At 35.7% G+C, this 14,856-nt stretch overlaps 1 protein-coding gene across 2 annotated transcripts; it reads left to right on the top strand.

Moving 5' to 3' along the window:
- The first annotated feature begins 1,746 nt into the window (after positions 1-1,746).
- LOC133794467 (ATP synthase small subunit 6, mitochondrial-like) lies at positions 1,747-4,065 on the top strand. 2 transcript variants are annotated; one of them, XM_062231697.1, is made up of 4 exons: positions 1,747-1,905; positions 2,562-2,724; positions 2,830-2,872; positions 3,848-4,065. In XM_062231697.1, the coding sequence occupies exons 2-4, from the start codon at positions 2,604-2,606 to the stop codon at positions 3,849-3,851; spliced, it is 168 nt and encodes a 55-aa protein (XP_062087681.1). In that variant the 5' UTR covers positions 1,747-1,905; positions 2,562-2,603; the 3' UTR covers positions 3,852-4,065. The 2 variants fall into 2 exon arrangements, with proteins under 2 accessions (XP_062087681.1, XP_062087682.1); XM_062231698.1 differs by having other exon boundaries at positions 1,755-1,905; positions 2,568-2,724.
- The last annotated feature ends 10,791 nt before the right edge of the window (positions 4,066-14,856 follow it).

Genomic DNA, 14,856 nt, shown 5'->3' on the forward strand with positions numbered 1-14,856 from the left:
ATATAACAAGCAACTTTTATTTGATTTTTTATTTGGGTAAGTTTTTGAGAAATTTACATTCCTGATTGTTTTTTATAATTTAATTACAAAAATCACCTACAAAATTTTATTTACAAAAATACTTTGCCACGTCATTGAAAAATACTGGATTCTAAAAGTAGTATACCTGAATTTGAAACTTTCTTGAAATCCCGATTTTTCCGTTTTTCTGGGTTTAAAAAAGTAACTTGTTGGTTGCTTAAAATGTTAATAAGTTATCAATTAGTTACTATTTTTCATGAAATAAATTATTTTTATAGCATATTATTTTATATACATTTTGGTTACCTCCAATAATTATTCTTTTAATTTTTTTTATCTTAACACACTAATTAGTCATTTTGAAGTTATATTATGGTGTCTTATTACTTAAGATACTTTTACGTAGGGCTGTGCATAAATTTTTACAACCCGCCCAACCCGAATAATCCACCCAAACCAACTCGAAAAAACCGCAAAAAAACGCAACCCGAACATACCGACCAAAATTTAAACCGCCCAATTAAGAATTTATTATTTTTAATATATTCAAATAAATATATAAATTAATTAAGTTTTTTTTTTAATTTTTTTACTATAAATTTAAAATATTGTTTTAAGCTTAAAAAGATAAACTTCACATTATTAGTACTAGTATTTAAAAGAAAAAAATTACAAAAATGTAAAAAAAAAATAACACTTTTGTTTGGGCGGGTTGACCCGACCAACCCACCCAAAAACAAATACAATTTCGGTTTGGGCGGGTTAACCCGCCCAAATTATTGGACGGGTTAAATTTTTTTTTTTCTTCTTAATTGGGCAAGTTACAGGTCATTTTTTCTAACCCGATTATGACATTGGACGGGTAAAAATGCCTTGTAACCCGACCAACCCGCCCAATGCTCAGCCCTACTTTTACGTTGCCGATTGGTAATTTTTTAGAAACTAATGAGTTACAATAAAATATAACAAATTACTATATAGCTTATTATTAAAAGTTACTTTTAGTATACTATATAATAATTTTTTATTATATTTTATTTAAAAGTTACCAAACAATATCCTAAAGAATCTATTTTAAAAAAGTTTACTTTGAATATTTTTAAATAAATTTAAGTTGTTTATAATACAATATAGTGTCTTTTACATGTAAAATAAGAATACAAATTTTAGTATATTAAGTTTTGATCAAGTTTAAAACTTAGTCACTTTTTAGTTAACATAATATAAAAAAAAAACTAAAATGTTGTTTTTTATTATAGTCATATTCTCCGACAACGGCTAAAAAACATATGCTTCCCACATAGCAAAATGATGACCTTGAAGAGTAGGTCGCGATGATACCACTTTTGAGCCCGACTGACTAGTGTTGTGATTGGAAAAGATTTTTGAAATTAAAGATAAGAAAAAATGTAAGAAATTAATAAAAAATATATATAGTGGAGAGACACCCATGAAAAAAACAAAAAGAAAATAAAAAAATTGAAAAAAGCGATTAAAAAATTAACTAATTAATAAGTTAATTTTTTAAACCAAAAAAAAATTGGGATTTTGACAAAATTTTAAATTCAGGTATATTATTTTTAGAACTTGATATTTTTTGATGATGTGATAATGTATTTTTGTAAAAAAAATTTTGAAAAGTGATTTTTGTAATTATTTGATATTATAGGTATATACTCTTAAAGATCCTAGCTTTTTCCACATTGGATCGAGCCCAGCCCAGCCCAGCCCAGAGAGTTGGTAGAGGAAGCTCGGCCCGAAACGGGATACGGAAAGGAAACCCTAAAATTAGGTCTCTCTCCTTCTCTCCACTCCTTCACCTTCAGTCCGGCGCAACGCAACCCATTCGATCTGCACTTTCTTCTCTCGACGCCTTGTTTCATTGTAAGCTCCTCTTTTCTTCCCTTACCTTGCCTGGTAGTAGTCGCTCCAAGGTTTCTTTTACTTCTTTCGCACATTTTCTCAGTAACCAAACAAGTCAACTCAAATAGGTTGCATCTTATCTTATTTTAATGTCTTGATCTCGTAATTAAAGCGACTCTCGGTTATGCGTTTGATTTTTTTAGGCTTTTACACCTTCACTTGTGCTATTTATTTAGGTCTTTGGGTTTTTCTTTTGTTTCAGATTTTGGCTTGGATCTATTGTTCGTTGTTTCATTTTTCTAAGCCAATAAAGTTTGTTTCTTGTAATTGGTGGTTCTATATGGTTGTTTGTTGAATAATGTTTTCTGGGTTCATATATATATCATATATATATATAAATGTTATTTGTTCATCTCGCCATGTGAATATGTGAATTTGAATGTATATCTCTCTAGTTTCATTATTAAATATAGTATTAACTGTTGAAGATTTTGGTATATTCTATTTAGTACTTCATTAGGTATAGTATTTTTCCATCATGAGGTAATCTTTGAAGTGATAATGTTTGAAATTTTGCTTTCTTTTTTGTTTCTATTTAAGCTAAATTAAGCTTTGAATGTATCTGTTTCTATTGTGCCGTTTACTTTTACCATGCAACAAACATTCTGAACTAGCAGTCGCAGACGTAGCAAGTGTAGAGAGATTCAATACCTAAGAAAATGGCGAAGTTCGACCCATGGCCGATATTTTTCAGGCGAGAATGGAAGAGGAACTGGCCTTTTCTTGTAGGGTTTGCCGTAACCGGAACAATCATCACCAAGTTCTCTCTTGGCCTCACTGGTAATTTTCCCCCTTTGTTGCCACATTCGATATTTGATTATTGAAATTTCAAAGCCCAAATACGATTCTGTCTCTGACCCATTTTTACTAATCGATGATCATCAGAGGAAGATGCCAAGAATTCACCCTTTGTTCAGAGGCACAAGAGGTATTTCCCTAATTTCATAAACCCAAGATCTTAAATTCCAGATTTTATTTGTGCATATAGTTTCTTCTTTAACAGTAAATTGATGAGACGTCTAATGTAATAACCGCTGTTTTTGTTCTTCCCTCTGTTGGGCATTTTATGCTTGTTTGATAGGAATTAATATTGTATAGAAGCTGAATTTCCATGAATCAGTTTGACTTTAGCTATCTAAGGTATGAGTTTAGGAAGATAGTGAATACAAGAATACAAGAATCTTGTGGGGACTTTAGCCGATTTATTATGTTAAGGAAGATAGTGAATACAAGAATCTTGTGGGGAATTTTAGTTCACCGCCTGTCGTTCATTGCATATTGATGCCTAGATTGATGCCTTATTATGCTCATAAATCACGAATACCACCCAATTTGACTGAGTAGCCAAAATTTTAGTGGACCAGGATAATTTCATTAGATGATTTGGCAACGAAGGGGGACTTGGTATTGCCTATTACGGGGTTGGCCCAATTGTGTTTAGATTCTAGACACCATCATTGACTTTAAGATGGTATGGCGAGTATGTTTTCATATGCTGTAAGTTTAACTATATAGCTAGTGAGAGTGAGAGATTTTAAGGAACGTGTATACCTAATCAAAAGCATGCTTAGCTAGTGGATTTAGGCTTTAGCCTAAGTGGTAATAGGGCTCAATCCCTCGCTCGCACCCCACCCTCACCCCTGCTTAATTATCATCTTGTGTGGAGTAGTACTAGTAACAATGTTAGCATTGATACAATGGGGAAAAATTGATCGTTTTAGTTTTATTAGAATATTTCTTTTGGATGGTTTAATCATGTACTATAGTTCCAATCAGTATTTCTGGAAATGAGAGCAATTCTATAAATGTTCATTATTCATCACATCTATCAGTTGTGCATATTGGTTCAATGGTGGCTATAAGTAGTATTCAGCAATAGTGACAAGTATCTTACTTTTGGTAGGTGATTCTGCATGCCAGTACCAGTGCCATCCTTGTCCACTGTGGATGGAGCTTTTTCTGCATTTGTTCTGATGAACTACAATAACATAAAGAGGGTTTTTCTTGGAACTCTTGTCTTTTTTTATAATGCATTGTTTTGACTGAATAACAAATATGAAGAAAGACTTTTTTTTTTTGGGGTTATGGCTGTCTAATAATATTCACTATTGTTGTGTTGAATTTTGTTAATAGTTGTAAATAGCCCTTCAATTATCAATTTAAACAATTTTGCCTTGCGTTTCAAATATATTTCATTTTGTTTAAGAATTGGCCTATGGTTTTCCATTAAAGGCATTATAGTAATAAACCCTTGAGGCTTATTTTTGTATGGAAAGTCCATAATCTTTATGCTGTTTGGTAACGTCCCTAACCTTTTTTTCTTGGCAAATTTGTCCAACACATCCTTCATATAAATTCTGTTAAGTACACCGTTAAAATAAGGGCATTTGTCATGGTATGCTTTTTCATATATATTTTAAAATTTCAATCAATTAAAAAAAAGGGTTGTTTTTAAAAAATATACTTTTTTTTATTTTTAATTTTTACTTTTTTACTATCCTTGAATTTTATATTTTTTTTGGACCTTATGTTTTTTCTCATTACCGGTTTGAATCTTGTGTTTTGATAAATTACTTTTTAGACTTTATGTTTTGTAAAATGATTAAAATAGAATCCTAAATTCAATTTTGATGAAGAAAAAATTGAATATAACAACACAGTTTTTAAGCTGAATTGTTAGTTTGGAAAATAATATGTGATTTTAATTGAGGAAAGATTGACCAAAATCAGATTTAGGCTTTTATTTTAACTATTTTACAAAACATAGGATTTAAAAAGTAATTTATCAAAACATTGGGTAAACAGATAATGGGAAAAAACACATGTCCAAAAACTATAAATCTTTATATTTATATAATAAGGTGTCAATGAAATAACTAAAAAAAACAATGAGACAACAATTAAATATTAGCTCACCATATAGTTAAAAAATAACTAAAATATAACACGTTTTGAAAAAAAATAAAAAATATATCATAAAACAATTAAATATCAATTAGACATCAACATAGCAACTATACATAAATTTAATCAACTAAATATAACACTAAACCGACTATACATAAATCTAAATAATTAAAAAAAATAATCGAAACATATATTAAATATAAACTAAAATTATAAATATAATTAAAAAATAGAAATTAAATTAATAACAAATATACTAAAAATTAAAACAAAAGACAAGGGTAATATATACGTAAGTGTTGACGGTGAGAATTTGTCAACGAATTAAGGTCAGAAAATTCAAAGACTTAACTAGGAACTTGTGAACTTAGGAAAATTTATGGAGACTTAGAGAAAAATTGCAGAAGAGTCATGGAAGAAAACATGTATATTGCTCTTTGAATAGCCAGGCATTACAAGAATTTTCCAACCCCTTAGTATGACGGGTGGAGGTTTATTTATAGCTTGGCTCTAATGGCCCCTGAAACAAGGTGGTCCTAGGGGACAAGTAAGTACGCGGGTACACTGTCATGGTAGTGGCATATGTCGTAGTGGAACAGAGGATTGTGGTGTCGATGCTTGTTCGTGGTCAGAGACATGCAGGTCATGCCACCACTCTTCGTATTTCCAATACTTGCCAGGCACGGATGTCAGAGTCACGTCTCTGTCCTCCTCAGAGTTGTACATCCCATACTCATGGGCGTGCCTTGTACCTAATGGTACTTCTTTTATTTACAAGATATAAACTCTCTCCAAGCTTCTTTATATTTTGCTAAGTGTTGTAGAACTTATGGGTTGTCAGGGAAGGTATGGCCCCAAAGGGCGTGGAAGGCAAGAGCCTCACGAGACCCTTGGCGTGAGACAACTACATGCGGGCGAGACCCTTGCGCGCGAGACGGGGCCGTGGCGTGGGGGTCTTGTGCGCGAGACGGGGCCATGGCGCGAGACCCTTATGCGCGAGACGGGGTCGTGGCGCAAGGCCTTTACGCACGAGATGGGGCCCCTTGCGTGGCGCGAGGCCCTTGCACGCGAGACGGGGCCATGGTGCGAGACCTTTGCACACGAGACGGGACCATGTGCGAGACCCTTGTGCACGAGACAGGGCCGTGGTGTGAGACCCTTGTGCATGAGACGGGGTCGTGGTGCGAGACCCTTGCACGCGAGACGGGACCATGCGCGAGACGGGGTCGTGGCATTAGACCCTTGCGCGCGAGACGAGGTTGTGTTGCGAGGTCCTTACGAACGGATAAATTAATTAAAATAAGTAATTTCTCATAAAAAAAACTAAACGACAAAATAAGAAATATGTATTTATATCTTATATTACTATTACATATGTCTTTGGATAAAAAAAATACATTAAATGACAAAATAAATAATTAATAAAAGAAAGAAAATAATAAATTTAAATACATTAATATGAAATTTTAAAATATGTGATGATAAATTATTATGACTCATTTATTAATTTTTATTTTTGTTTTCAATTGATTTACCTTATTTAGATAATTTTATTATTTTTTATTTTTTTAAAATTTATTTTCCTTATTTATATGAATTTAAAACTAACAGTGTTAGAAAAAAAAAAGTGTTAACTCTAACGGAAACCAATAATTTCCATTAAACTCACATTTATGATATGTTGACCACGATTTTGGAAAAATACGACACAGATAATTTTATAGTAGTTCAGCCCTAATTTATTGGTAATAGCCTAATCCACTTGGAGTTGTGATATATATCTTACACTTAAGATAAGATAAACTTGAGTCAACTGAGTTTCTTAAGTGTAAGTAGAAAATACATAGTTTCTCTCTCTAAACTCTCTCAGAAAATGCCCCGAGAATTCCCCAAGTAACAATCCCAAAGTTTCCAAACTAGAGAGTTTTTCTCAGTCTAAAAATATCAGATCCCCTCAAATGATGCCATGAGCCATTTATTTATAGGCTCATGGATCGTACATCAGATATCTCACTTTGACCGGGTCCTTGGTTCTTTCAATAGACTTTCATTAATCAAATATAAATGAATTTAAATTACAATAATATAGCTATTATTCTGTAATATCTGAGAGATTCCCGCGATAGTTGAGAATGATTTGGGCTGAAGCTGTTACTGAGGACATAGGCAAGCACCTCTCATCGGCAAAGCACACCTCTGGTCTGGTCGGTCAAAACGACTGATTGGTCAGTAAAAAATCTTTACCGGTCGGACAGAAATTCTATCAGGTCGGTCAGATCACTTTATCACAACTCCGAAGACCCAATACATTTATTGACTATTAATGTGGCATTTACTGACCATGCATTGCCACTTGTCACTTCTGATTGCCACGTCACCGAACTGAAATTTTGGGGATAACACAATATATAAAGATATAATATTGCTACGTGAGAAAAGGAATAAACAAAATTGGTTTTTTGTTTTGATTACGTGAAAACAAGAAAAATGAAAAATAAAACTAAAGCAAAGGTGTAGATGTATGTATTATATATACACGCATACAAACATATCGGCATTAGTGTAACGCTCCAACTCCAGGGACCATTACGGTGTGCCTTGTAAACAATGCTAAACTTGCTAATCGAGTCATTTGGCCAAAATCGTGTAACTAAGTATGATTAGCGGTTTAGGGATTAAAAACTTTGGATAAGATGTAACGTTTTATTAGAACGTTTAACATATATACTAGGATCCCAAAAGTATAATTTTAGAGTCTACTACAAGAAAATATTTACAACAGGCCGTTCTATGCGGCAAAACAGGGTTAAACCCTAGTTCCACTTTAAACCTCGGCCGTGGCGGACGAGCAGCCGCATATGTACACGTCATCACGTAAGCTCTCCAACTCAGGGATGGTCCAGCTTCCTTTTGCCTTTACCTGCACCACATAGCACCCGTGAGCCGAAGCCCAGCAAGAAAACACAATACAACATGATATAATATCAACAGTAATTGTATTAATTGTTCAGGTCCAACAGTCCAAGCAAATAGGTGACTATCACAAAAGTCACAAATGTGGGGACAGCACCCTTTGGCCATGTGATGATAGAACCACCAGGGCTTAATAAATAAGTGAACATCTCACTAGCTTCAACAGGATAGGTGCATGGTGATTGGTCACCAACATAACCTTCCTCCCGACTCTAGAGTCGTAACTATGGAACAGCGTTCCCTAGCCACGTGACAAACAGTCACCAGGGCCATATGCCCTGGCTCTGAACATCTGGTTTTAGACCAGGCAAGCGCTTATATGTTCATCGACTTTAGGGTTGGTCTAGCATTAATGCCATAGAGCCATTCAACGCTGATATCGATTAGATCTAATCTTCATTCGGCCCTGCGTCCTCGACGCTTATGCCGTTTCTGACCCTCAGGTCAGTGAAACACGACCAGTGCTCAACCTGTTGTGAGCTTAACTATTAAGTCACAGCCTCACAGACGGATCTGACACCATTGCCAATTCTGACTAATAAGTCAGTGCCATACACAAGTAAGCCATGCCACCAAACACATATCACATGTCCAATATCCATAAACAAGGTATTCAGCATGCTTACATAACAGGTACTAGTACAATTAGGACTATGCACGAACACAGAGGCTCAAGCTCTGAACGATATCATACTCAGTATACAAAGCATGTCCTAATCACATGTTTCTCGTGCATCACATGCATCATATTTAACAATCCAACATGCATCAATAATAGCCATGCATGTCACGTTTAATAATCAACCAACATGCATCAAGAATAACCATGCATGTCACATATACACAGGGTGCAGTTTTCTTATCTCAGATTCGAGCTAGAATGATTTAAAGAACGACCCTTGAGAATGATCAACTTTTAGTCCTTTAGCGGTCACCTAGTTATAACCAAACATATAGGATACCATCAATAAAAATGATCAACATAGGTTCCCAAACCAATATCTAGCCTCCAGGACATCAATCCACACTTAACCGGGTAGTAGGATCGACCCCGAGGCCTATGGGTAGCATCCCCAAGTCAAAAACCCATTTCTAGCCAAAACTGCCTCTATGGGCCGCAGCCCTCCCTAGCCATGTCGCGGCTCACCTTCAGACAGAGGCTAAATCCTCCCCAGGAACACACACAGGCCGCGGCACACCATAGCCAGGCCGCGACCCTGTACGCGCACCAGCAAGCCACCAGCTTGCTTCCCCTGCGTTTTTCTTTGAAACCAAACCCTCAAACTAGTCCCAAACCTCAACCTAACACTCAATTCAACCACTAAACATCACCTATATCAAACCCTCATCAAAACCCAAGGTAAACATCAATCAAACTTCCATTAATTCCAACTATTTACCAAGAAATCACAAGCTGAAAGTTTAAAACCAAAAACAGGGTATATCATAAAACTAATGGCTGAAACTTACCTCAAACTTGATTTTGAATCCCCCTCAATGGCTGAATCACGACCCTAAGCTCCCACCTTTGATCTCCTAGCTTAACTCCTCAAGTTGGCTCTCAAAATTCCAAAGGGAAAAAGAGGGAAAAGATGCACGGGAGAGAAGGAAGGGGATGAGGATGATGCTCTATTTTGTTCTGTATTTCTACAGCCATCTAAAGGTCATATACATCCAAACCAAATGACCTAAATACCCCTAGGTCTTTTAAAGTTTCTAAAGTCTTCCCAAGGGTAAAATTGGAACTTTCCACCTATCTCGTTAATTATAATTAACGCTCTCCAATTCCCGCTATTCTCAATATTCTCAAATGCCAATAAATCATATCCCATTACCCTTTAATTCCCAGTAATGTTTTAATCATCAAAATGACCCCGAGACTCACCCCGAGCCCCGAACTTAAGCCCGTTATGAGTAGACCGAACACTTACATTTCATGATCGTCTCATGCCGAACAGCTCGAACCAATCCACCTTATGATGTGGCTATATTAATTAATCACAACCATGCACCTAAAATACCCAATTATGCCCACAGCGGCCAAATTACCAAATTACCATTATAATTATAAATACTCCCATATGCATGCATTTACCATCATATAATAATATAATTCACATGAACATGCATATGATCATTAAATAACATCATAATTCAATTATGGCCCTCCCGGCCTCCTAATCAAGGTCCTAACCCTTATTAGGAAATTCGGGGCATTACAATTAGCTAATCTGAAAATAAAATTGTGGAAGTTGGAGATAGTTAGTGTAGGAGTCTTGTGCGTCATTGTTGCTGGAGAAGAAGAATAGTGTTATTGGAGAAAAACAAATAAAAAAATATATAAAAATTCATATAGCAACTTCTCCACTAGCGTAGTCGGAGGTGACTTTTAGAAAGGTGAGGTTGACGTCGGCATAAGCTGATTCCAAAGTCACCATCGCACGGTCTACAAACCAGTTATTGTCTTCTTCGACACTGCATCGCAACGCTACCGGAGAAGAGGTCATGGTTGTTGTAACACTTTACTACTCCAGGGACTATTACGTTGTGCATTTTAAACAGTGCTAAACTCGCTAACCGAGTCATTTGGCCATAATCGTATAACTAAATGTGATTAACGATTTATAGTTAAAATTTTTGGTTAAAGATACAACGTTTCACTAAAACGTTTATTGTATACACTGGGATCCCAAAATATATTTTAAAGGTTAATTACAATAAAAGATTTAAAACCAGTCGACCTAAGCGACAAAATAGAGTTCAAACCTAGTTCCTCTTTAAACCTTCGGCTGTGGTGGTCGAGCAGCCACATATGTACACATCGTCACCTAAGCTCTCCAACTCAAGGATGGTCCAGTTTTCTTTTGCCTTTACCTGCACCACATAGCACCTGTGAGTCGAGGCTCAACAAGAAAACTCAATATGCTCATGAACATGTCACTAAATCATAATAGCATGCCTAGCAGTAATAACCCTATTCATGCATGTAGACAAGTCTAAATAAATGATTATGGGCCCTGCCCCCTGTATAGATGACTATCAAGTCAATCTGGGAATAGATGGCTAATGTGTCCATCTTTGAATAGGTGACTAATGAGTCACGCACTTGGGCTCTACACCCTAATCAGATAAGTGACTAATGAGTCACGCACTTGGGCTCCGCACCCTAATCAGATAAGTGACAATTGAGTCACTCACTTGGGCTCCACACCCTAAGCCATGTGACGTTACAGTCACATGAGCCTTTTCGCCCTGGCTCTAAGTAACTAGCCTTTAAACTAGATAAGCGCTTTTAGTTTTCATCGAACTTAGGGTCGGTCAAGCATTTAATGCTTATGTTGATTAGATCTAATCATTTCGGCTCTGCGTTCAATATGCTTATGCCGCTCTTGACTCATAGGTCAATTCCATACGACTCGTGTCGTTTCTGAATAATGAGTTCGTACCACTCACAAGTAAGTAATGCACCTAGGCATATATCATATATCATATGTCAAATATCCAAATATAAGGTATTCAACATGCTACTCAACATTCATTAGCATAATTATGATCATGCACATTTACAAAGACCCAAGCTCTGATCAATCTCATATTCAACATTTATGCCATGCCCTAATCACATGTATCTTATGTATCACATGCATCACATATTGGGTGCAGTTTTCTTACCTTTGGTCCAAGCACAGGTTAACAATAAACAATCCTTAAGCACGATCCTGTTTCCAAGCCCCTAGCGAAAACCTAGTCACAACCATAATATAAAACCTCATAAAAATGAGTAAATAAATACTTCCAAACCCAAACCTAGCTTCTGGGACGTCAAATCCTACTAAACTGGGTAGTAGGATCGATCCCAAGCCCTTAGAGTTAAGTTCCCACGCTTAAAAACCAAATCTAGGCAAAAATGCCCAAGTCGGTTGCGACCTGGCCCTTAGGTTCGCGACTTGCCCCAAGTCAGAGAGCATTTGCTTGGGCTTCATGGTGCGGGCCGTGACTTGGCCCCCCTTGGGTCGCGGCGTGCCCCCCAGGCTGAGCCCTCCTGGCTCCTGACTTCATCTAAGTCGCGACTTGCTAGAACAAGGTCGCGAATTGACCACAAAATCAGCCATTTCCTACGTTTTTCCCCACTTAAAATTCTCCAAAATCATATCCAAACACATCCAAATCCCAAAATCAAAGTTCCCAAACATCCTTATTATCCAACACCAATAAAACCCAAGTCTCAATCCATCCAAAAACTCATCAAAACGTAAAATCTAATCAAAGCTTAATAACTTTAAAAACTTAGAACTTAAAACTTGGATTACCTACGATTGAGTCGTTTCTCAACTAAATCCTCCGGCTAAAAAGCTTATAATATTCCCTATAATCGCTATGTCTTGATCCTTGCTTGAATCTGAGTCCTAAAACTCAAGTTTCCTTCGAAAATGCGACCGGGTGTCGAAAAGGGAACATGATGGAAAGAGAACGTTCTGAACGTTCTTTTATAATTCTGACATGTTACTTCAAACTTAAGTAACCTCAAGTAAATCCAAATGCTCAGGGTCCCAAAAACGCCCACCGGGGTAAAATAGTCAAAATTCCCAAAATCTCCCCCTGATCTCACTAACTCCCAATCTATCATCAAATATTTGTTCCCACTACCCAATATCCCGGTAATGTGCTAAATAGTCATTGACTCACTCCGAGTCAAGTATGGATCCCGTTGTGACTTTCCCACTGGCTTGTCTCCTAGGATCGTCTCGTGCTGAGTAACCCATGCATAACCAAATAATAATGAAGTACCACACACAGACCACATATCTGCTAAATATACCCATAACGAGCCAAATTATGAAAATTACTTAATTAAACAGAAATGGGTCCACATGCATATTTAATGCACCTAACACATGCATATCAAGTCATATTATGATATAAACTCAGATAATCACATAATGATACACATAAATATCGCATAATCACATAATTTCCAAAATTTGTCATCCTGCCCCCCTAATCAAGGCCCTAAGCCTTATTAGGAAATTTGGGTCGCTACAGTTGTCCAGATGGGACTCATTAGTCATAGCCGCAGATAGTGGTGGCAATCACAGTTGTCGATGTAAACAAGCTCGGAAGCTCCCCATCATCGTGATCTATGAAGCTCAAAAAATCAATGGACGGTGTTGCCAGAGAAGTAAACACCGTAATCACAGGTGTGATTCCACCAGCACCCGAGCTGACTTAAGCCTCTGCCCAAGCCCAGGACCCCTTACCTCTCCCGGTGTATGACTGTCTTCTCCGGCGAAGTGAGTGAGGACGTTGTATAAGTGTATAAAAAAACTTTGAACCGTAAAAAAGAAAAAAACTCTGTGTTACAATATAAATGTAATTTTTGTCTTAATTTCTAGTGATATACGTAAATTTCTCTTAAATTATTGCAAATTTTCATAAAATTTCGAATAATTTACAATGTCGAAAACTAGCTTTAAACAGGCTATTGCATTCGTGACTAATTTTTTTTATGCGTGTGGAAAATAATTTGTTTGAACCTAGTTTTCGGCAGTGTAAATTATTCAAAATTTCTTGAAAATTTGCAGGATGCTCTATATAACTACAATATACATAGTCATAAAAAAAATCGCGTAGAAGACTGTTCACGAGTCAGGAAACACAAAAGATATGCATCAGTGTATACCTTTTTAGGTATGCTCAATCTGACCATTAAAATTAAGAATGAGTTAGATATCAATTCTAACCCACCTAACTTGACTCAACTAGTGATGCACAAGGGGCGGGGAATTGGCGGGGAGTGCTCCCCCCCCACCATCCCCGTCCCCGTCCCCGTCCCCATTTATAATTTTAATCACCGTTCCCGCCCCCATCCCTGCTTATTTCCTGTCGGGGACGGGGCGGGAAATCCCCACGGGGAACCCATTTATTTAAAAAGTTAATTTTAGATTAAAATTTTTAAATAAAAATAGTAAATTAAAATATTGCACAATATTTATGATTTAAAATACTAAACACGAACCCAAATAAAATTTAAAATATTAAAAAAGTTACTAATATACTACAATAACTCATAAAGAAAAATATAAATATTATAAAATATATAATAATTTAAACGGGTTCCGTCAGGGAAGGGAGTGTCATCCCTGCCCCCATCTCATTTAACATTCGAGGATTGAAAATTATCCCCGTCCTCGCCCTGTTTCACATTTAAATAGAGATTCCCCGCCCCATTAGGGGTGGATCCCTATGGAGGCTCGTCCCCGTAGGAAAAATGTGCATCCCTAGACTTAACTTGACTAATAACTAATTTTGTAACTTTTTTTTTTAAGTTTTAAGTCATATATATGTTTATTTTTTTAAAATAACGATATTAACACTTATATTATTAAAAAAATATTCTCATCTTCTTTTATTATCTTTTTTTAGAAAAATATTTATTTTTATTTGATTTATGGTCATTTTTCAAATGAAAAGTAAAAAGTTTAAATATAGAATTTATTTATAATTATTATTTTTTCTTTCAAAATGATGTACTATTCAAGCTAACTCAACTCCTTCTCTGCCAGAGAACTCCAAGACAAAGAGCGACCTTAGCATGGCATGCATCTAATTGAAGCAGCTTACTAAAATTATAGTTTTTGCAACTGTTATGTACTTCTTAAAACGAATCAACCCACTTAATTCATTTAACCCAACCGGTTGGATTAGAGTAATTATTTTTTGGTACTTTGGATAGATTACGAGTTGCTAAATAGAACTCAAGTTTTGGTTGGGTGGGTTGGATAACTCGTCCAAATTGATCCAACTCAATTAATGAAAATCCTTAATTTTATATTTCTATTTTATTATTATTTAGATGATTTGATGTAAAAATATTAAAATAGTTTAGTATTAAAAAACTTAATATCTTGATATTGGCAAATGTAATTTAGTATTACTTTTCACATATTTTAATTTAAAATATCATCCGTGGAATGAAATCATATACTCAATTGCACATATTTTAATTTAAATATTGTTTATTTTTATAATGTT

This window comes from Humulus lupulus, chromosome 8, assembly GCF_963169125.1.
Source record: "Humulus lupulus chromosome 8, drHumLupu1.1, whole genome shotgun sequence".
NCBI lineage: Eukaryota > Viridiplantae > Streptophyta > Magnoliopsida > Rosales > Cannabaceae > Humulus > Humulus lupulus.